General features: G+C 44.1%; 1 protein-coding gene across 1 annotated transcript in view; it reads left to right on the top strand.

The window, feature by feature from the left end:
- Positions 1-518: 518 nt before the first annotated feature.
- PMFBP1 (polyamine modulated factor 1 binding protein 1) overlaps positions 519-22,482 on the top strand; it is a 104,423-nt gene continuing 82,459 nt past the window's right edge. The window contains exons 1-2 of the mRNA XM_075838504.1: positions 519-655; positions 2,883-3,004. Of these exons, the coding sequence (XP_075694619.1) occupies positions 2,975-3,004 (30 nt within the window). The 5' untranslated portion in view covers positions 519-655; positions 2,883-2,974. The remainder of the gene's footprint in view (positions 656-2,882; positions 3,005-22,482) is intronic.

Here is a 22,482-nt window from a genome sequence, read left to right as displayed (position 1 = left end):
TGCATCACCTATCTATTCCTATACAGGTGAATTACCACAGCAGACCAGATGTATCACTGCTTGTGTGGACAAGCTCTAAGTAAATAATGAAGATTTAGATTATTTTCACAATCTGGATCTATTCTCTATAACAGTGGTGTCAAACCTGTGGCCCTCCAGCTGTTGCAAAACTACAACACCCAAGCATTCCCTGGTTGCCTCATGCTTTTAAGGCATGCTGGGAGTTGTAGTTTTGCAACAGCAGGAGGGCTAACTCCTCCTGGTGACAACATGTGTCACGCCTTCCTCATCAACTGTTAATAGCCAGCATGCTGCTGTGGGAGCGTCTCCCTAGTAACCGCACGACGCTTTCATTTCCTCTCCACCAAACTTCTTTGACTTGCGCCTCATTGGGTGGCTTTGCTGTCACTCAGCCATAGTCGTTTTCCATTGGCCTGTCTTACCTGTTGTGCCGGTTACTGAACCAAGCCGTTGCCTAGGCGAGCAGAGTTTCACCCTACCACCGGAAGCGGGATAGTAGAGCTGCTCTGTGATTGGTTACTACGGCCGGGGCGGGGGAGAGCGGTTGGAGAGTTTGCTTGTCAATCTCCAGCAGCGGGCTGTGCAGCGGGTTAGGATGCGCTGAGGTGAATTAATAGATGCCGCTGCAGTGATGGTGAGAGACGTTCTGTATGTTTGTGTGGTAATATGCTGTATTGTGAGGTAATGTTACATGTATCTCTGCTGTGCACTGCTTAGTGGGTGTTTGGTTTTAGAGACTTAAGTCGTTTATCACTGTAAACTCTCTGTTTAGTATCAACAGTCTGTATGAATAGGTAATTAAAGCTGTTAAAAGAGGTGGCTAACTAATAGACCAAAACACATTAAATGTGACACACGGTTGCAAAAGAAATGTCATTTATTTTGGGAGAAAAAAAGAGAAAAAAAATAAGGTGCTGCAACTGGAAAGGCACAGAAGTCACGTCGTGTGACACCCCTGCACCAGGCATCCCAGCGTGCAAAAACTCCAAGCTTTTCTGACAAGTCCCTTAAAGAGGCTCTGTCACCAGATTTTGCAACCCCTATCTGCTATTGCAGCAGATCGGCGCTGCAATGTAGATTACAGTAACGTTTTTATTTTAAAAAAACGAGCATTTTTGGCCAAGTTATGACCATTTTTGTAGTTATGCAAATGAGGCTTGCAAAAGTCCAAGTGGGTGTGTTTAAAAGTAAAAGTCCAAGTGGGTGTGTTTAAAAGTAAAAGTCCAAGTGGTCGTGTATTATGTGCGTACATCGGGGCGTTTTTAATACTTTTACTAGCTGGGCGCTCTGACGAGAAGTAACATCCTCTTCTCTTCAGAACGCCCAGCTTCTGCCAGATCACGCTGTGACGTCACTCACAGGTCCTGCATCGTGACGGCCACATCGGCACCAGAGGCTACAGTTGATTCTGCAGCAGCATCAGCGTTTGCAGGTAAGTCGATCTTACCTGCAAACGCTGATGCTGCTGCAGAATCAACTGTAGCCTCTGGTGCCGATGTGGCCGTCACGATGCAGGACCTGTGAGTGACGTCACAGCGTGATCTGGCAGAAGCTGGGCGTTCTGAAGAGAAGTGGATGATACTTCTCTTCAGAGCGCCCAGCTAGTAAAAGTATTAAAAACGCCCCGATGTACGCACATAATACACACCCACTTGGACTTTTACTTTTAAACACACCCACTTGGACTTTTGCAAGCCTCATTTGCATAACTACAAAAATGGTCATAACTTGGCCAAAAATGCTCGTTTTTTTTTAAATAAAAACGTTACTGTAATCTACATTGCAGCGCCGATCACATGCAATAGCAGATAGGGTTGCAAAATCTGGTGACAGAGCCTCTTTAAAGTTAGGGCAACTATTAACTGTCACAATAGACGCTACTGCACCATCTAACCCGTCCCCAAAACTCCCAGTGTGGGGGGGGTGTGATAAGGGATAAGAGAGTGGGTTCCCCTCTTTTGATTTGGCGGAAAGGGATCATAAAACCGGATACGCAGCGCCTTTCGTGTAAAGATGTACAGAAAGTCACGTGATTTCTTTCAGCCAGTCAGCTGAGAGACTCTGGATAACATACAGCGTGCGCTCTCTTACGCTCGTTTAGTGGGTGCAATAAGTCCTACTGGACAGTCTAGAGCCTCGTGCACACGGCCGTGTTAAAGTCAATACACAGACTGGTGGTTCTGCAGAGGACGCTCTCTGTGTGTGTGTGTGTGTGTGTGTGTGTGTGTGTGTGTGTGTGTGTGATCTCGCGGGAGGGAACGCAGCGCAAGCCGCCCTGACACTGTCCGCAGCTGATTGGACAGTGTCAGAGTGAAGACGTCACGCCCCCTTGCCATTTAGTTAGATAGAAACGCCCCATTGACAGTTCATGGGCTTATTTTCATATCGGGCGCCAAATATAACGGCACCGATATGTAAATAATGTCACGTGAGACAGTGTTTGTGAAGCCCGGCCTATTACACATGTATGGGCAGGTGACCGGTTCTCTTTAAAGGCCCTTCGCAGGGGCTGATGTCAACTGAATGGGGAAGAGCGATCATTAATACAGTCCTAATACAGTTTACATATTGTCGGCAGCACATCCCCTGTTTACAACAATTAGTAGGCCGATCGCTGCCCTGTTTACACAAGGCAATGATCGGGAACGAGCGTTCGTACAATCATTGGCCCATGTAAATAGGCCTAACTTTCACACGTTCATAAACGTGTATAAATCATGGCCAAACAGCGTACATTGTGAGCCCATGGAATTCTTTGTGCTCCATATACAGACTTCATTACCACATAGATCCGTAATATGGCTCTTGTCTTGTTCTCCATATGTCAAATGCTCACGCTATTGTGTCTGATAACTTTGCAGCCAATGACCAGTCGGTAACCCCAGTCGGTCCTCATTCAGTCCAAAACCAAGAATTTTTTTCATTGTTGCATTGAATACGGCTTCAGAGCGTCATGGAGATTGGAAGAGATAACAACTTACAGGTCAGTAAGTGATAGTGATCAGTGCGGTTATGTTTTAGTTCGACCCCATGCAAACTACCGTAATTACAGAGCGATTTATTTCTATTGGCCACGAACACCTTCCCGTTTATTTACGGGAAGGTGTGAGTCCCATAGAAAGCATCCATAAAAGATGACCTGTCCTATTTTTTTGTTTATGGTCCGTGCTCCCATACTTTATATGGGAGCACGGCCTGCAAATGCGGGTGGCTGTCATCCGCCGGCCATGCCTTTGATTACGGGCACGGTCGTGTGCAGGGGGCCTTAGTATTCTTGATCTGTGGGTTTGCCGTGGTCAAATTACTTTTATTCATCTAGAACGTTTAAACAGTTGTGGCAAAACTCGGTCCTTAAAGGGGTTTTCCGAGATAAAATGACTGTGTTAATGCTTGTAATTTATTAACGTAAATCCGTTTGTAATATACTTTACATTTTCCAAATTGGCCCCCTTTCCAGATGCTGCCGTGGGGTACATGACGGGTAACGTCACTCTCTGGCCGCTGTGTTGATCTTCAATACTTTTCTGGGTATACGACACGTGCCGCGTATGGGCTGTTCTGTTGTCACGCGCATGCGCGGTCCCTGCTGTTATCTCGAGAACAGCAGGGACCGCGCATACGCGTTACGGGCTGTTAAGCAGTGACGTGTCATACCCGGAAAGGAATTGAAGATCAACACAGCGGCCAGAGAGTGACGTCACCCGTCAAGTACCCCACGGCAGCATCTGGGGCAGCAGTGCATGCTTTTCAGATCTCTTCACAGCTGAGCATATCACGCAGGTTACTAAGTAATACCGCTGTGAAGCTTCCTGGTAGTATGGAAAGCACGTACTGCTACGTTAAGACTTGGCTGATTTGTTGAACGTAACCGAAAATCCACAAGAAATAAAGCAAAATATATTCGGGTTGTCACGATACCAGAATTTGGACTTTGATACCGATACTTTGTGTAGTATTGCGATTTTCTATACCAAAACTAAACTTTGTCAACGGTAATAAAAAATAAAAAAAAGTTCTTGCATTTTCTGATAGTAATTAACCTCATCATGTTTCTCAGTCATAATGGGTTAATGTGTAAGGTACATGATGGGGTTAATTACTATTAATGTGAGGCACATGGAGGTTAAATTCATCGCACCTCGTGCCTCACAGTTAGGCCGGGTTTACACGAGCTTGTGCGTTTTGTGCACGCAAAAAACGCTGCGTTTTGCTTGCGCAAAAGGCACTTAACAGCTCGGTGTGCCATGATCATATGGTTCGCGACTGCGTGATTTTCGGCGGGAGCCGCCATCATTATGACACTCCGTTTGGATGTTTGTAAACAGAAAAGCACGTGGTGCTTTTCTGTTTTCATTCATCCTTTTCAGTGCTGTTGCACGATTCACTCTTGTCCCACGGAAGTGCTTCCGTGTGACATGCGTGGTTTTCACGCACCCATTGACTTCAATAGGTGCGTGATGCGCGAACAGCGCACAAATATAGAACCTGTCGTGAGTTTTTCGCAGCGAACTCACGCTGCGTAAAAATCACGCACATTTCTGCACGGCCCCATAGACTAATATAGGTCTGTGTGACGCGCGTTGCACGGACGTATAACACGCTCATGTAAATGAGCCCTTAGTGAAAGAAAGCAGTTTTTATTTTATTTTTTTACAGCGTACACATGATAAATGATGCAAAAAAATTGTTGTGCAGGTTATTACGGCCGCGCCAATACCGAATGTGTATATTTTAATGTTTATTGTAAAAAAGGTGTATGTGTATTATTTTTTTTATTTAACATATTTTTATTTTTATTTTTTAACTTTAATGTACTGGCATATATCTATATACGGATAGTACACAGGCAGTTGTTAGGACATACCTAAGTATGTCCTAACGGGAAATATTGTCAGACAATGGACCCTGGGCTGTCTGCCCATATATAGTATGTCCCTCAATCGTGTCACAGGGATTCCATGTGACGTGATCCAAGGGGCATCCCCCCTCCTCGTTATCCCCTTGAATGCTGCGGTCAGCTTTGATCACAGCATTTAGGGGAATAACGGCGGTGATGAGAGGTTTCTCTGATCTCAGCCGTTGGAGCGGGGCTGCGGCTGTGTAATGCAGCCATTGCCCCGCTCCTGACAACAAGTGCGTGCGCGGTCAGCATGAGGTGATGCGGCCGGGGCTGCACTAATGAGTGGTGGTTCAGGCACTGAAGACAGAACATGGGGGTGTTTTGTAGTGCGTCCTCCATGTTCGGTCGCATCACATCATGCTGACCGCGCGCACTTGTCAGGACTCGGAAGCGGGGCAATTGCTGTATCTAACACCCGCAGCCCCGCTCTCATACATTCATGTGTTACATTGCTAAGCTGTGCGGCGGCACAGCTTAGTATCGAAATACATGAAATAACGGTATCGAACTATTTGAGGGTGCACGCCATCAAAACCGTATCGATGCATCGTGCATCCCTACAATATATGTGCATGGTCTTCTCAAAACCCCCATTTACACATAGCAGGATTTCAGGGCTTGCTGTAGATTTTCAAGTTAAAAGGTCATTTGTCAACTTGGTCAAGTCAGAACATGCAGGAGTCTGGATGACTGGTCAGATCGCTCATGGGAGTCCTGGTGTGTTTTAACACTGCCTGGATATGGTTTCATACATGCAGACCTGTTGTTTTAATCCAAACATATTTGCTTTGATCTGAGATAAGTTTTGACTTGGTCATTATCCAGTCGTGTGATTAATGGTTGTACGGCTCCATGTGATGATTTGATTCTTCCTGAAATATAGAGGGTCTAAAAGTGCTCCAATGGCCTGCTGCCTATCACTGTTTTTAGGATATGCACGCCTATGGTAGAAAGGAGTTTGTTGTTCAGGGAAAAAGGTTTATTTATTCCATAAAGAGCGTCACTCTTGTCTATGGGCTGTATCTGGTATTGCAGTTCATCGCCATTAACTTAAATAGGGCTGAGCGATGTTGCCCATAGCAATCCATTACAGCCCAGCTTTCATTTGTACATCTCAGGAGTTATCCAGGCAGTAAAAATTAAATCAAATGCAAGTTCAAATTGAGTAAACTTACTAATATACATATATTTTCATTGTTGCGCCGTTTCTCGTATTGCCATACACTCCTGGGTCGCCGGAAGTCCTGTAGTTCTGTTTGCAATGGTGACGTGCCAACATATGCCCGCGTGACAGAGCGCGGTCTCCCCCCGACAGGGGTGTTGCTTGTCATCATCCCATGTGACCGCTTGCTCCAGCGGTGTCGTCCAGTCCTCATCCCACATGGCAGTTAAGGGGCTGGCGCTCTGAAGTTCCTGCAAAAGTAAGCCAGCCCCCTACTTCACTGAGCTCTGGGGTGGGCGGTGATCGATGGCAAGAGGAGGAACAACGTGCATGACGGGACGTGTAGGTTATTGCGCGCGCAGAAATTACAAGGCTGGTCACACCAAATATTGATTTGATTTCGATTTCTCTTCTTTTCATTCACTTTGTATTTTGTCAATTGATGGGGGGAAAAAAAGGTTAACACTTCTATTTTTGAAAGCATTTTTACTTTGTCTCATTTTTCCACAACTATCTCGAGATCTTTGGAAAACCGTACCACCAATAGAAGAATAGTCAACGTACAAGGACATTAGAATCGGTACAGGAACATCTTAAAGAGGCTCTGTCACCAGATTTTGCAACCCCTATCTGCTATTGCAGCAGATCGGCGCTGCAATGTAGATTACAGTAACGTTTTTATTTTTAAAAAACGAGCATTTTTGGCCAAGTTATGACCATTTTTGTAGTTATGCAAATGAGGCTTGCAAAAGTCCAAGTGGGTGTGTTTAAAAGTAAAAGTCCAAGTGGGCGTGTTTAAAAGTAAAAGTCCAAGTGGGCGTGTATTATGTGCGTACATCGGGGCGTTTTTAATACTTTTACTAGCTGGGCGCTCTGAAGAGAAGTATCATCCTCTTCTCTTCAGAACTCCCAGCTTCTGACAGTGCAGATCTGTGACGTCACTCACAGGTCCTGCATCGTGTCGGCACCAGAGGCTACAGTTGATTCTGCAGCAGCATCAGCGTTTGCAGGTAAGTCGATCTTACCTGCAAACGCTGATGCTGCTGCAGAATCAACTGTAGCCTCTGGTGCCGATGTGGCCGACACGATGCAGGACCTGTGAGTGACGTCACAGATCTGCACTGTCAGAAGCTGGGCGTTCTGAAGAGAAGTGGATGATACTTCTCATCAGAACGCCCAGCTAGTAAAAGTATTAAAAACGCCCCGATGTACGCACATAATACACGCCCACTTGGACTTTTGCAAGCCTCATTTGCATAACTACAAAAATGGTCATAACTTGGCCAAAAATGCTCGTTTTTTAAAAATAAAAACGTTACTCTTATCTACATTGCAGCGCCGATCTGCTGCAATAGCAGATAGGGGTTGCAAAATCTGGTGACAGAGCCTCTTTAATGTCACTTATGTCTTGTAATGGTTATTATGTTTATTCTCTTCTTTTGAAGACCGTGGATCTTGAGGCAATAAAGTGCATGAATTGTAATTTCCTGTCAGTTATGCCCCCTTATAGCACTTAATATTATAAGTGTCTCCCATTATTAGGCATTTAAATGTGACTGCATGGCTATATATACACAATATATCCTTGTAGCTGATAAATAGTGATGTCATTCATTCCTTCTACTTGTGCTATAGGTCATTTTGAAAGCATTCCACAATAATGTAAAACATTCCACAATGTAAAACATTAGGTGAAGGTAAAAACATACCTACATATAAATTTCAGCTAGATACTCACAGCTAACTTATTTATTTTTTCCCAGGAATGAGGGCTCTATAACAATAATCAAACTATGGTTACCTTCTTGTGATCGTTCACCCCAGGCAAACACTGTAAAGACCTATTGACGTGATAATCTCTTCGTTTGGGGAAATGTCAATGCAATATAAAAAAATACATATACCTGGGATGGACAAATCCTAGTAGCCGATGCTATGCTGTTCCCTGACATAATTTTATATATTAATTTCTTATTGGAAGTATGTGTATATAATATACAGTGAAACCTCCCTAGAAAACGACCCCTTTGAAATGACGATACCCCCTCCCCCCGGATCCAGACAGAATTTTTATGTTACTGATTTTCCCTACCATTATAGATAATGGAAACTGCCCCTCTATAAGCAGACCACCCACTAAACCAACCAAAATGTAACCCTTTAGAAAAGACCATAAATGTAACTTACGTGCGCTGTAAATCATCTGGATGTAAGTCCGCGCCATGCTGCATAACTGGACTGCGCAGGAGGAAGAGGAGATTTGCTTGATACATCAGAGGAGAGAAGCTGCCATCATCGCGCGGGATAATTGGGGTTTAGAGAACAGGAGGATGTAAATTTCCAATATTTCAACGTGTCGTAGAAAAGTAGGGGTAGACTGGCAGCGAAGGGAAGGGTGCAGCGTCATGCGATTTCTGAGCAAGGGAGATTGCAGACTGCTACTGAGGTTAGCAGTGAGGGGGAATATTAAGAGCAAAGCCTGACTGGGGTCTAAGAAAGAGGGGAACCATGCTTATGTACTGTGCGGTATTAGACTGAGAAGGGGAGCCATACCGGACACCAGGGATGGGAAGGGGAGCCATGCCGGACACCAGGGATGGGAAGGGGAGCCATGCCGGACACCAGGGATGGGAAGGGGAGCCATGCCGGACACCAGGGATGGGAAGGGGAGCCATGCCGGACACCAGGGATGGGAAGGGGAGCCATGCCGGACACCAGGGATGGGAAGGGGAGCCATGCCGGACACCAGGGATGGGAAGGGGAGCCATGCCGGACACCAGGGATGGGAAGGGGAAGCATGCCGTGCACCAGGGATGGGAGGGGGAGCCATGCCGGACACCAGGGATGGGAAGGGGAGCCATGCCGGACACCAGGGATGGGAAGGGGAGCCATGCCGGACACCAGGGATGGGAAGGGGAGCCATGCCGGACACCAGGGTTGGGAAGGGGAGCCATGCCGGACACCAGGGATGGGAAGGGGAGCCATGCCGGACACCAGGGACGGGAAGGGGAGCCATACTGGGGACTAGGAATATGAAGGCTGTTTTCTTCTTTGACAGGATCACCCCCCATAAAATACAATTGCACATACATATATATATATATATATATATATATATATATATATATATATATATATATATATATATATATATATATATATATTAGTGTTTTACAATAAATAGAAATGAGTGAATTGCTTTACAGGTTCGCCAGTTCATGGGGTACAATGGGACAATCAATGTGTCTATTCTTTTCTTAGAGGGTTTGTCTCACTATAAAATGCCATCAATGTCCAACCATGATGACCCCCACCAACCACTAGAACGTAGTAACAGTGGCGCTAAGAAAATGTTGTGTGACTGGAAAAAAATGAATGTTAACTTGTATTTAGTTGTGCGTTAAATTACAGCTGTCTTCGTGGATGAGAATTCTCTAATATGCCTCGTTGCTATGAGTTACAGCTCGTGATCACTTACGGCACCATGTTGTTGAGCAAACTCCATTGTCTTGTAGAAGCGCGCCATAAAATAAAGCACGTTTGATAGGAGCATGGTAGCATTCATTACAAGAGAATACCGTTGATTTGCAATCCTTTTATGATTCAGTGATTTACAATTCACGATGGTTTCCAATTAACAAGTTTAATCTCTATGGAAAAGAATAATTATTGTACAGTGACATTTGAACGGTGTCCCTGGATTTCAGCTTCAAAATCTATTATCTTTGTGTCATTTACATGTTTGGTTAAAACCACTTATTTCCTTCATAATTACATGTCACAATTTGTTTCCACTCGGAGCTCAGGTTTATACTGTAATTAAGCAACAGAAGAGAAATCCCAGCCCCAAATTAACATGTAATGAATGTTTTGGTGGCAACGAGACCTTGAGATTTGCACACGTGTAGTTTTATTCAGGGATGCTTCGAAGTTGTTTTAGCATGATCCCTGTCTATAGTATGGGCTAATCGGAGCTTAGCGGTTTATAGAAATACACGTCACCTCACTATTACGGTGCTTAATTTGATATTTTGGAAATGTATTAAAACTGTTCTAATACACAGATGGCACATAACTTACTATTTTCTTTTCTTCTCCCTGTAATTTTTACTTCATGTCATGCTTGTTTACATACGATTTTAGAGGCATTGTGTTGTTCAGTATCTCATGTTTCCTACTACTTAATTTGGAGAGAACTAAAACAGGTCTGTGTAGTGTGGAGAGGCAGACTTTTGCCTAAGGGTATGTGCACACGTAGTGACCAAAAACGCCTGAAAATCCAGAGCTGTTTTCAAGGGAAAACAGACCCTGCTTTTCAGACGTTTTTTGACCAACTCGCATTTTTCACGGCGTTTTTCGCGCCGTTTTCGCGGCGTTTTTTACGTCCGTTTTTGGAGCTGTTTTCATTGGAGTCTATGAGAAAACCGCTCCAAAAACGTCCAAAGAAGTGTCCTGCACTTCTTTTGACGAGTCTGTATTTTTACGCGTCGTCGTTTGACAGCTGTCAAACGACGACGCGTAAATAACAGGTCGTCTGCACAGTACGTCGGCAAACCCATTCAAATGAATGGGCAGATGTTTGCCGACGTATTGTAGCCCTATTTTCAGACGTAAAACGAGGCATAATACGCCTCGTTTACGTCTGAAAATAGGTCGTGTGAACCCAGCCTAAAGCCTTAGGCTGAGTTCACACACAGATTTTTGCAGCAGGAAAATTCTGCCTCAAAATTCCATTTGGAATTTTGAGGCAGATTTTGATCTGCCTGCAGACGGTTTGCGCGGTGTTTTTCGCTCACGCCCATTGAGTGCCACAGGCAAAAACGCAGCGAAATACGCTTTCTCTGCCTCCCATTGATGTCAGAGGCATAAACGCCCGAAGATAGGGGATGACGCTGCTTTTTCCCGCGAGTGTTTTTTCCCGCGAGCTGTAAAAAACACGTCAGTCTTCCATTGAAATCAATGGAAGGCATTTTCGGCCGCTTTTTGGCGCGGTTTCCGCATCAAAAAACTCAGTGTGAACAGGGCTTTATTCAGACGAACATCGAAATCGCCCGTGTGGCGGCCATTTTTTTCACGCCCGTCACATGTCTGCATGTATTTCTATGGGGCTATTCACACGGCCTTTGTTCTGTTTTTGAACAGGCTTCAATAACAGGATGTGGGTGCATGGCAACGTTTATCCTTTTAACTGGGTTATCCGGCATGTAAACATTTTTTACAAGGGGCTGAAAACAAAATAAATAAACCAAAAAAGCAATACTTGGCCCCGGAGATTCAGCGCTGTCGCTCTTCGGCAGCACCCTGCTGGCTGTTGACATGCACATAGCATGTGATTGCTGCAGCCAATCAGTCCTCAGCAGGGCTCACTGGTGACCAATTGAATTTCTGGCATAATGCCAGAAATACAACATATAACAGCTGAGCTCTCTGATTGGATGCAGCGGTTACATGCCACCTGCATGTAAACAACCACTGGGAGTGCCGCCGGAGCCTCTGCGCTGGATTGCTGGCTGCAAAGTATAGGTAAGAATTGTTTTTTTAATTAATTTATTTTTTGTTTATTTAATTTCCTTCCCCTAATAAAAATTTAAAAAAAACTCACGTCCCGGATAACTCCATGGGATCTGAACTTTAATAAAGATAATTAATTGTTAATCAACTACATCTAGTGTAGGATACTGTTGTGTACTAAAAGGCATGGACAAGCAGGACAGGGACATAATATTACCGCTTTACAAAGCATTAGTGCCGCCTCGTCTGGAATACGCAGTTCAGTTCTGGTCACCGGTTCATAGAAAGGATGCCCTGGAGTTGAAACAAATTCAAGGAAGAGCCACAAAACTGATAAGCGGCATGGAGAATCTTGGTTATAAGGAAAGATTAACAAAATTAAATTTATTTAGTTTTCAGAAAAAAGCATCTAATGGAGGACATGATAAAGCTAAATAAGTATTTTAATATCCCATACCAAAAATATGGTAAAAAGCTCTTCCGTGTAAAATCCCCTCAAAAAGCAAGGGGGCACTGCCCGTCTGGAGAAAAGATTCAATCTCCAGAAGCGACAATACTTTACTGTAAAGCCTAATTCACACCAACGCGTTATACGTCCATGTGACGGCCCTTAAAACAACAGCCGTCACACGGACCTATGTAATTCAATGTGGCCGTTCACACGGCCGTTGTTTCAATGTACGATGTGAATGGTCCGTGAGAAAATAGGACATGTCCTATTTATTTCATGCTACACACATCCCTCCATAGACTCTAGTCTACGGGGGATGCGTGATAATGCAGCGCAGGGCACGGATGCACCTCGAACGTGAAAAACTGCCGTTTTTCACGTACAACCTTTTTTCCGCAACGCTCGTGTGAATCCGACCTATCTGCGGAATAGACACCTCAGGAGCTGGTCACCGTAGAAACAGTTGATCATTTTAAGAAAGGGTTAGATGATTTCTTATAGCAAAGTAACATTAACTCTTATGTAAATAAATGTTGATCCAGTCTGATCGCCGATTCGGAACAGGAAAGAGATGTTTCCCTTTTAGGGAAGATTGTCTCATGCCTTATGGGTTTGCTTTCGCCTTCCTCTGGATCAATAGTGGGAAACTAAGTTATAAAATGTACACTACACCGTACTGAACTTCATCAACCATGCTACTAACTATGTAACTTTGTAATTTTCATATATTTATTTTGTTTAAGAGGTTAACTCTTTTGTATAGAAGTGCAGCATTGTTGTATAAACGTGCCTCTGATGTTTACCAGCTTCTGTTGTAGTCTGTAAAGTATTTCCAAAATAGCTGATTATATAAGCTGAACTATTTAGGACGGACAATGTTTAGGGCACGACCACTCCCAAGGGCCTCAATAAGACATAAACGGGTATTTCCAAATTAGACATTTATGGCATATCCGCAGAATATGTCATAAATGTCTGATAGATGTGGGTCCCAGCTCTGAGACCCACACATATTGAGAATGGGGGCCACTCGCCCCTCATTTTCCTTGGCACTGTTTCCATAACTCCAATTAAACAGAATGGAGAGAGCCGCGCACCCCTCTACAATAGTCACTGCTTGAAATTGGCAGCTTGTGGCCCCCGCACCAGCAAAACGGGTCACATCATACTCCTTCTCGATAAAGGTGCGTAATAACCCCTTTAAATACATTTATTTACGGCATATACTGTCGATATATTATGTCTTTATAGGTGCTAGTTCCAGAAGTGGTACCCCAATCTAGCGGAAGAATGGGGAGTCACCTTCTCCCCTATTTGGGATTCCAGAGGATATGAGGTGGCCGCACTTGCATCCAGCTATTTCCATTGTAGTTTATGGCAGTTACAGAAAGAGCTGAACGATTCACATCACCCGTATACTACAAACGAGAGGTCCACACTCATTCGCAGCCACCTCATGTGTTAGATGGAAATACCCCACTAAAGGAGCGATCTGGGTAAAACTTATACCTGAGGGATTAGAGTATGATACTCGGATTCATTGAGCACCAAAGGGAGACTATCCGTCATGGTCTGTGCTAAGCATAACACTGTAACCGTTTTTTCTGTATTGCTTTTTTCTTTTTAAGTTGCTTAGAATAAAACTGATTCATCTTCTCAGTGCCTCCCTCATGTGTCAGACACACAGTACCCCTCCCAATAGCCATGCCATCTGCACGGTGTACCACTAGCACTTACCTGATCATGTTCCGGGGCAGCATGCTGTTCTCCTCCTCGTTGTGAAAGACTTGTGAGAGCCCATTATGGGGCACTTGTATGTTTCTTCCGATTCCCGCACTGATATTTGTGATCAATGTAGCGATGGGAGATCGGAGCTGCTGTTATAATACAGCACCTCTGCATCGGTAGGATGCGTCGGATTTTTGACAGACATTTTTGGAAACCATCTGGATGCAAACAAGCATGTCTGTGATCTGGTGCTTGGGGGGGCAACACAGGATGTCTTCATTGTTCTCATGTGACCCCCAGGCCACAGATTGTATACCCCTGGTTTAGGGCATAAAATATGTGCTTATTTGTTTCCCCAATAGAGGGCAGTATAGGTATCAATAATCCTTTCCAATTTACATTATAAAAAATAGTGGCAAGAAAAAAAATCTTTGGATCGTTCATTTACTTATGTATTTTCAAGTGATCACATGTCTTCAGTTCATTCTAAGATCATTGAAATCGTGTTCTGCAGGGCAACTTTCTGCTGTAAACATTAAAATGAAAATTCAACCATGTCCCCACTAAGATTTAAGACGTGCTTCATTGCAGCCATTGGTGCAGTTACCCAGGAAAGATGTGCTTTAGAATAGGGCATCTGTACAATGTCCTATTAAACTGAGTGTTGTTCTACCCACCAAAGTGCCAACCAAATCTCCTTTCTCTTTCCAAGGGGCCAGGCAGTTGTCATGTGACCCCCCCCCCCCTCCTAATTCTGCTAAAAGGCAGAGAGGGCACCTGGGTAAGATATTTTTCAGCTCTTTCATCAGCACTTGGGAGGCTGTTTGAGTGCAATTGCACGGCCTATTTCAGCCTTATTGGGGGGTCTTACAGATGTAAGAAGTGTCCAGGTGCCTTTTCTGGGTACCTTTTTTTAAATAATGACCACATAAACAAAGAAGAGGCTTATTTCATAATCCACTGTGTTGATGGCTCCGAGAAACCCTTTTGTGCCCATCTCTAACCAAAGAGCACATGAGCCTCCGAATGGATGGAGTGTCGGATTGGGTGATTTTGCATCCCATCATGGCCTATACATCTTAGGCCGAATTCAGACGATCGTGGTATACGTCACACGGACTCATGTATTTCATTAGGGCCATTCACACGGCCGTTGTTTCAAAGAGAAATAGAACATGTCCTATTTTCCGGTTTCATGGATCCCTCGATAGACTCAAGTCTATGGGATCTACGAACACGGGAACCGCACAGTTGCAACTCGGTCGTGAAAAACGTTAGTTTTTCACGTCCAAGTTTGCACTTGTTCGTGTGAATCTGGCCTCATTGCGGCTGGACGAAGAAGAAACAAAGCAGGATGTCAGGGCTGCAGGAGTCTGATCTTTATTTCATATCTGCCCTCGTATTGCAGAAAACCCACGTGGTTTTGGGTTAGGGCCATTTGGTATTGGGGTAGGGACAAAACCTTGATCCCCCTTGAGTTTTCTCTCTCTGCCTATTAACGACCCTCTCAAGTATTAATATCTATTTAACCCAAACTCTGCCTATCCCATAGATTAAGAAAATGTAGGGGACCATATAGACAGCAGGCGTCTTTATATGACCCATCCCCCCCCCCCCTTCCCAGAATGATTGCATTTGAGTTCAAGAATGATTATTTTTACCCAGTCCCAAGCAGTTAAGTTCTTCATTTATATTCCCTGTCTGAGAGCTGGCGGTGACAGTATAAATTGTGATGCATTTCTTCCATTTACATCTGACTTGTGAGGAATAAGTTATTTATTTTTTATTTTAAATTTTATTTTATTTTTTTCCTTGTGGTTTTTAAAGAATGCAGTGGGGGGGGGGATGGGGAGGGGGTATGCGGGGAGGTTAAGCCTTTGTATCCCTTTCTGTTTCATTACTCATGCGAGAGATTGAAGTGTGCCGTGGCTGGAAGGTGCTGAGATGGACTGTTATTTGGATATCCTATGCACGCCCAGAATTTCTCACAAAGGAAAGGAGTGCAATGGCTGGCAATTATAATTCAGAAGAGCGCGTCCTACAGCAATTACTAGAGCGGCTCTACGAGAGCAGGGGTGCTATATGTCTGGAAATTGGAGCTGCAGCAGTAACAGCCTCTTGTGCCGTTCACATTATAGTCCAGTAACTGAGATCCAAATTCATTTCACAGCTGTAATTGAATCCTCTGGCTGATGCTGAAGAAATCTTTGATATCTCTCCGCTCCTGTTGCTATACCGAATGTCTTCTTACATATTTGCATTATGTCTTGCAAAGCAGCGGCTGATACATTATGGAGTCTCTCCGGGGGATTCATTCGCTTCGCTATGACTGCTCAGAACTTTGAAAGCTAAAAAAAAAATATAAAAAAAAGATGAGCATGTACCCAAATCCTCCATTATTTTCTCAAATTATGTTTATTTTGTAAAAACTCTTAGATAGCGTAACTATAGCCATTACCTGCACCGTGTATCAAATCAGGCTCTTCGTCTGTCACTTTTATTTTTCTAATGCTCTTGTTGCCCACACACAGTCAGGGCGGCCCATGTTGTTGACTGAACCGTTTTTCGGAAATATGCAACATGTCAATTTGTTATGGGACATGGCTGTCAACTAAAATGTATCTTCCCAAATCCCCTTGTTGCGTTCTTCTCTTTGTTTTCGAATAAATTGTTGGGAGGGGGAATATTTGCTGATTTTTGTAGCCTGAATTTGCCACCGTGATGACACGTTCTCATAATCTACTAACTTGATGTGGTCTTCCTCCCAGGATAGGTGATCTCTGTCCTACTCAATGCTTTGTTGGTGGTGGGGGGGGGGGGGGGGATGGAAACGTCAACCAAGTTAAGAGACTCACGTTGCACATTATGAACTGCTTAACCCATGTTCACACTAACTTTTTTTTAACTTTGTTACCGCGCCAAAAAACTTCCAGAAACGCCTACCATTGATTACAATGCGAGATGGGGGCATTTATTCCTGCGAACGGAAAAACTGCTCGCGGGAAAAAGAACAGTCATGCCCTTTCTACAGGCGTTTCCGTCTCATTGACAACGGGAGGCAGAGAAAGCGGTTTTCACTGCGTTTATTTGCCTGCAGCCGAAAAACGCCGCAAAGAGTGCAGGCAGGTCAAAATCCTGCAGGAATTTTGAGGCAGATTTTTCCGCCTGCAAAAAACTTTTTCACCACATAAATAGTAATTCTTTAGGCACATTCACAATGTCTTATCTTTACCCTATTTCTCTAAGACTCTGTTCACACTGCCTTCGTGCCTCATTCACATTTGACTGCAAGAATATTGCACCATGCAGCTCTGTACTGGCCATCAAAATGACGGACACCAGAGTGGTACCCCGATGGAACGGGGGCGTCTGTCGGGTGCAGTTGGTATCTGTCGTACAAAGCGGAAACTCAAGCCACGACTCAGATTTGAACAAAGCGGAAGTTCTTCAATATTCCCATCTGATCATTAACATTTTCAGCATTTTTCTGATGCTGGAAGCTGCTTTTCTCCGCCTGTGGGAGGTTCTGCTTTCCTGTCTCTAACACTGTACAAGTTATGTAACCTGAACAGAATCTCCTCACTCACTATCACTTTTCTCCCTCTACAAGATTTGAGAAGGATGATTTATTACCTGTAGTATCGTCCAGGTAATAAACTGTACATACACTTCACATATGTTGTTAAATGTCATTATGGAAGTGACCAAGATCAGGACTATTTATGGACATTTTACAATGGACCTTCCACAGTTATGCTGTACAAAGTGCTGGCAAGTCAACAGTTCTAATTCATCCCCTTCCACCCCAGCACCCATTGTATGAACTTATTAATGGCATCTACATGGTGCCCATAGTTTGACTGACCGACTACAGAGGCTCCTCCTGGAGCGGAATCCCTGGCCACAGCATTGGCAATGTCCTTGCTGGTGATTCAGCTCCTAGAGGGAGCTACGGTGGTGCTATCTAAAGGGGGAGGGGGGGTAGCGCTATATTCAGGGGGGGTGCTGCTATCTACAGGAGGGCATCGGTGTCGCTAAATTCGGCTTTGCTCCCCGTCCAGAGTGCCAGCAATGCTCTGGCTGGCGTTTCCCGCGCCTGGTGCTGGCTAAAGGTGGATGCGGCAGAACCCGGCATTCATCCGGCTAACAGTGAGTTAAGAAAGGATGCGGCACCGGACCCAAAAACACTGCAGGTAACGTTTTTGGATCCGGCTCCTGCACGGATCCACAACGGCGCCACAGCTTATGTTCCATGTGCCAGAACAGATCCCATAGGAAGCCATGGGATCTGTTCTAGCACCAGCTTCCCTCTGGCTTTTCTGCAACACGCCGGAGGCCAACTGAAAGGGACAACTGACGTGAACGGCCCCTTACAGCAAAGATGATGTGGATTTAAGTGGACTTGCACATGTTCTGTATGGACGGACAGCATGAATCATTTCCCAGTCCAACTCTGCATACTCTAGTATATTTACTATGACTTTTATGCATTTGTACAACCAAATGGATTTCCATTTACTGACCTGAAGAACTTTGCTGAATTTGGTCATCGACTAAAGCTGCACATGAAATGTAGACTGGGTCATGTTGAGGCCATGGATTTTGCTTTGCCATTCTGAGGAAATCCTGTCTCTTCGCTACTTAGTGGTGCAGGTATTGTATTTTTTTTCCCCCCCTTTAATACTTTTTCAGGAGTAAATTGCACGATTTTAAATCCTCTGAAGATAAATTTAGATGAAGGCTCTGCCTCAGGGAAACTGACCCCAGTCACCGTAAGCTATAGTGTTTTTTTATTCATTTATTTTTAACCCTCCCCCTCCCCCAAATCTAATTTTCTACGGTGAGGCTCTGAATGAGTTACAGCTGGAATTGCAGCTTAACCTATTAAGAGCATCTAAATATTCCTTCTAATTTGGCCGCTGTACCCATTTTTCCAGGAAGCCATGCGCGCTACGGAGGTGTATAACCTTAATGGCTTGTTGTATGCCATTAAAAGGTATTGTACACTCATAAAAGAATGACATTTTGATCAATGCTGTTAAAAGAATTATTGTCTTAACACAGAAAAGCTTTCCTGTTACAAGTTTAAAAATATGCCTTTAAAAGCTTTTTATTGAATATCTCCGAGTCCCGGAGAAGGCAGGCTGTTTTTGGCACGTGCTTGCTCTGAAATATTCTGCATTTAAGCCTACATACAAAAGCTGCGTGCCCGGCTCGGGGAGGAGTTGTGCGGCTACTACATACACCGAGATATCTGCCTCAGATCCCCCGAGACATCCATTCTGTCTGGCTCCACAAATTCACATAACAAATAGAGTGTAGAGGTGTCAGAAGAGCTCCGAGCGCGCACTATGCATGTATATCTCTCTCTTATTTATACACCCGGAGACATTTATAGCAGAGGGAGCATGATGAAAAGAGCAAGGGGACTGCGGGCTTAAAGGGGAAGCATAGATATGGGGAATGTGCACTTATCAGTCATTCTACATGGAAGATCTTACTTTCATGGCTAGTTGTTCGCATGACCTTTAGTAGGAATGGCCATGTTGGTTGTTTTGTTCTTTTAATGCATATTATAATATGCCAATATCTAATCAGATAAAAGGTAGAATATGCTTGCGACTTCACCTATTTTTGTTAAATCAAGTGACCTATAATTATAATAATAATCTTTCTATAGCGCCAAAATATTCCGCAGCACGTTACAATTTAGTGGGTTCATGTACAGACAATTTCAGACATTATAAAGTGACAAAACTAATTTACAAATCAAACAAGAGGAGTGAGGAACCTGCACACAAGAGCTTACAATCTATGAGGAAATAAGGGAGACACCAAATGTAAAAAAAACAGTGCATGTTCAGTACAATGGTCCGGCCATCTTTTATACACATGGGGTGGTAACATAAAGCTGCATGACAGACACTAAGTGCATAAGGCCCTGCTCACACTGAGTTTTTTTTACACGTTTTTTGATGCACAAACCGCGCCAAAAAACGGCCGAAAATGCCTCCCATTGATTTCGGAAAAACCATCTCGCCGTAAAAAGAAGCATCATGCCCTATCTTCAGGTGTTTACGCCTCTGACCTCCCATTGACATCAATGGGAGGCAGAGAAAGCGTATTTCGCTGCGTTTTTTCCCCGTAGCACTTAATGGACGCGAGCGGAAAAAGCAGCGAAAAGGTGATATTACACAGCCCGACCTGGGCCACGTAAACGAGCGCCGATCAACGAGACGGCTCGTTGATCGGCGCTCATTTGCTCCTGTCACAAGGCGCTATGTATCAGGACAAGCGCTATGTAAGGTGAATTTTCCTAGACCTTCAAAAGAACATCGGGGGGCGCTATTCCAAGTATTTAGCAGCAATATCTAGACACAAGTATTTTTTTTTTAAATGATTCCAGTTGAAAAATATTTTTGCATGATCTAACAGAGAAATGTTAATATTTAAAGGGGTTTTCCCATCAGGGACATTTATGACATATCCACGGGATATGCCATACATGTCAGATGTGGGTCCCACCTATCTCTAGAATGGGGCCCCCTAAACCCTGTTCTAGCATTCTGTGTTCCCGCTGACGCTTGTGATCTCCGACCATATAAGAATAATTTATTTTTTTTAAACGCCGTAGCTCGCTGAGCCACGCTGTTTCCGTAACTCATATAGTAGTGAATGTCCGTTACGGAAACAGCGTGGCATTCAACTGAGAACCGCAGAGCAAAAACAGTGTGCGGTTCTACTGCGAATTGCAGCAATTTCTATCTAAACCACACCCGTATTTTACCATATGGTTCTTGGCCTCACGGCAACAACTGCACCATCCACAATATAGCCTAAGGCCTAATGCACACAACTGTGGTGACTTTGCGTTCAAAAAACACTGATCCGTTGTCTGTATTTGCGGTCCATTTGACCGCAAAAAACCTTCCATAGTGCATCCGTGTATCATCAATATTCAAGGATCCGCAAAAAAAAAAAATCCGGAACTGTCATGCACAAGGGGCGAGTCTGTACCTTAAATACGGACCGTAAAATTACATGTTCTGAGTTTTTGCAGCCCCCACACGGATCCGTGAACATTAGAGTCGTGTGCATAGGGCCATATAAATGAATGAGTCCGTGTGCTATTCACAAAATAAGTTGTGTGCATTAGGCCTTGGGTGTTTTGTTTTTTTTCATAGATGGGCCCCTTGTTTTTGGCAGGAAAAAAAAACCCAGTTAGGGTTCATGCACATGGCCGTGCCTGTAATCGCGGCCCAAGATTGCGGGGACGGCCGCAGCCCGCATTTTCGGCCCTTGCTCCCATACAAAGTATGGGAACACGGCCCGTAAAACCCAAAAGATAGGACATGTTCTATCTTTTGCGGTACAGTTCTACGGCACGGACACATATCCATAGCGATACGTAAAGGCATCCGCGGCCAACTGAACTAAATGGGTCTGTAATTGCGGACCATATTACGGTCCACGATTTACGGAGATTTTTTACGGTCGTGTGCATGGGGCCTAAAGCAGTATTTATAGTAAAAGTTTGAGGAGGGCGCACGGCTTTAAGGTCTCATTCCCACTTCAGTTATTTTCTTCAGTGCGCTATCCGTTTTTTTTAATGGATAGCACACTGACACATTCATTTCTATGGGGCCATGCACACTTCCGTTGTTTTAACAGAACTGTGTGGCCATTCAGACGGGTCCTACTCCTATTCATTTTTGACGGAACAGTCTCGACCATTCCATTCGTTTGGTCCGATGAAACAACAGCCTGCACACGGGAGCCATCGTACGACGCGCCTTACGCTTATTTAAAAGTGGCTCGACGGTAAAAGTCGTTAACCCGCGATCTCCCAGTGACGCAGCTTATTTCTATCGTAACACTATGGAGATCTTACTTTAGAGAACGGCATGTTAAGCGCTGCATAGATGACAAGCGTTCCTCCGCTTCTATTTCTGATCTCTCTATTTAAAATATAAAAGGTTGTAATATTGAGGTATTGCTCATTCTTTTATCATTTTAATGTGTTAATTGCTTATTTCGATAAAATGAATATGTTAATTGCAGCTGTCTGATGTGGCTGTAGATGGTGGCACGGAACATGAATATTCCTTTCAGATCCTGAGACGTATGCTGACTTTACTCTCTAGTCCTTTTGTCAAGCGACCTTCGCACGCTTTATACCACCGTAATTATGAGCATTCCACCCCTCTGTCTTGTCCTTCGTAATCACAACACGAGTTTTGATGAACTAATATTTTCAGGTACCTGCCTCTGCCAAGGAATTAATGAGATCTGGTGACACGGTGAGATTTAACAGACAGATGACTCTAGTCTTTGCAATGGATTTTTCTGGTCGTAGGGAGATAATGATTTTTTTTTTTTCCCCCCTCTGTATGTCATTCTTCCTTCTATCCGCAGAACGGCAGCAGGCGTATAGCTCGGCCCCTTTTCAGATTCAGTACAGATCTTCAAATTCACAATCTGTAAAGTATCAGTGTTGCAAACGGTTATTGACCGAAGATACATTTGGTTCATTATTAACTTGATTGTGTGTATCCCTTCAGGAGATGCATCAAAATGTTTTGTTTGTTATCCACCAATTTAACCGCGAGGAATTTTCTGGCTGGAGAAACGGGGGGGGGGGGGGGGGGCTTTGTAAGGCAGACATGTCTGTTTTATTAGTAAAATATTATCCTCCTGTGTTTTCCGCAC

The sequence above is a fragment of the Rhinoderma darwinii genome, chromosome 9, assembly GCF_050947455.1.
Source record: "Rhinoderma darwinii isolate aRhiDar2 chromosome 9, aRhiDar2.hap1, whole genome shotgun sequence".
NCBI classification, from domain to species: Eukaryota; Metazoa; Chordata; class Amphibia; order Anura; family Rhinodermatidae; genus Rhinoderma; species Rhinoderma darwinii.
This window is presented reverse-complemented; position numbering and strand designations above follow the sequence as displayed.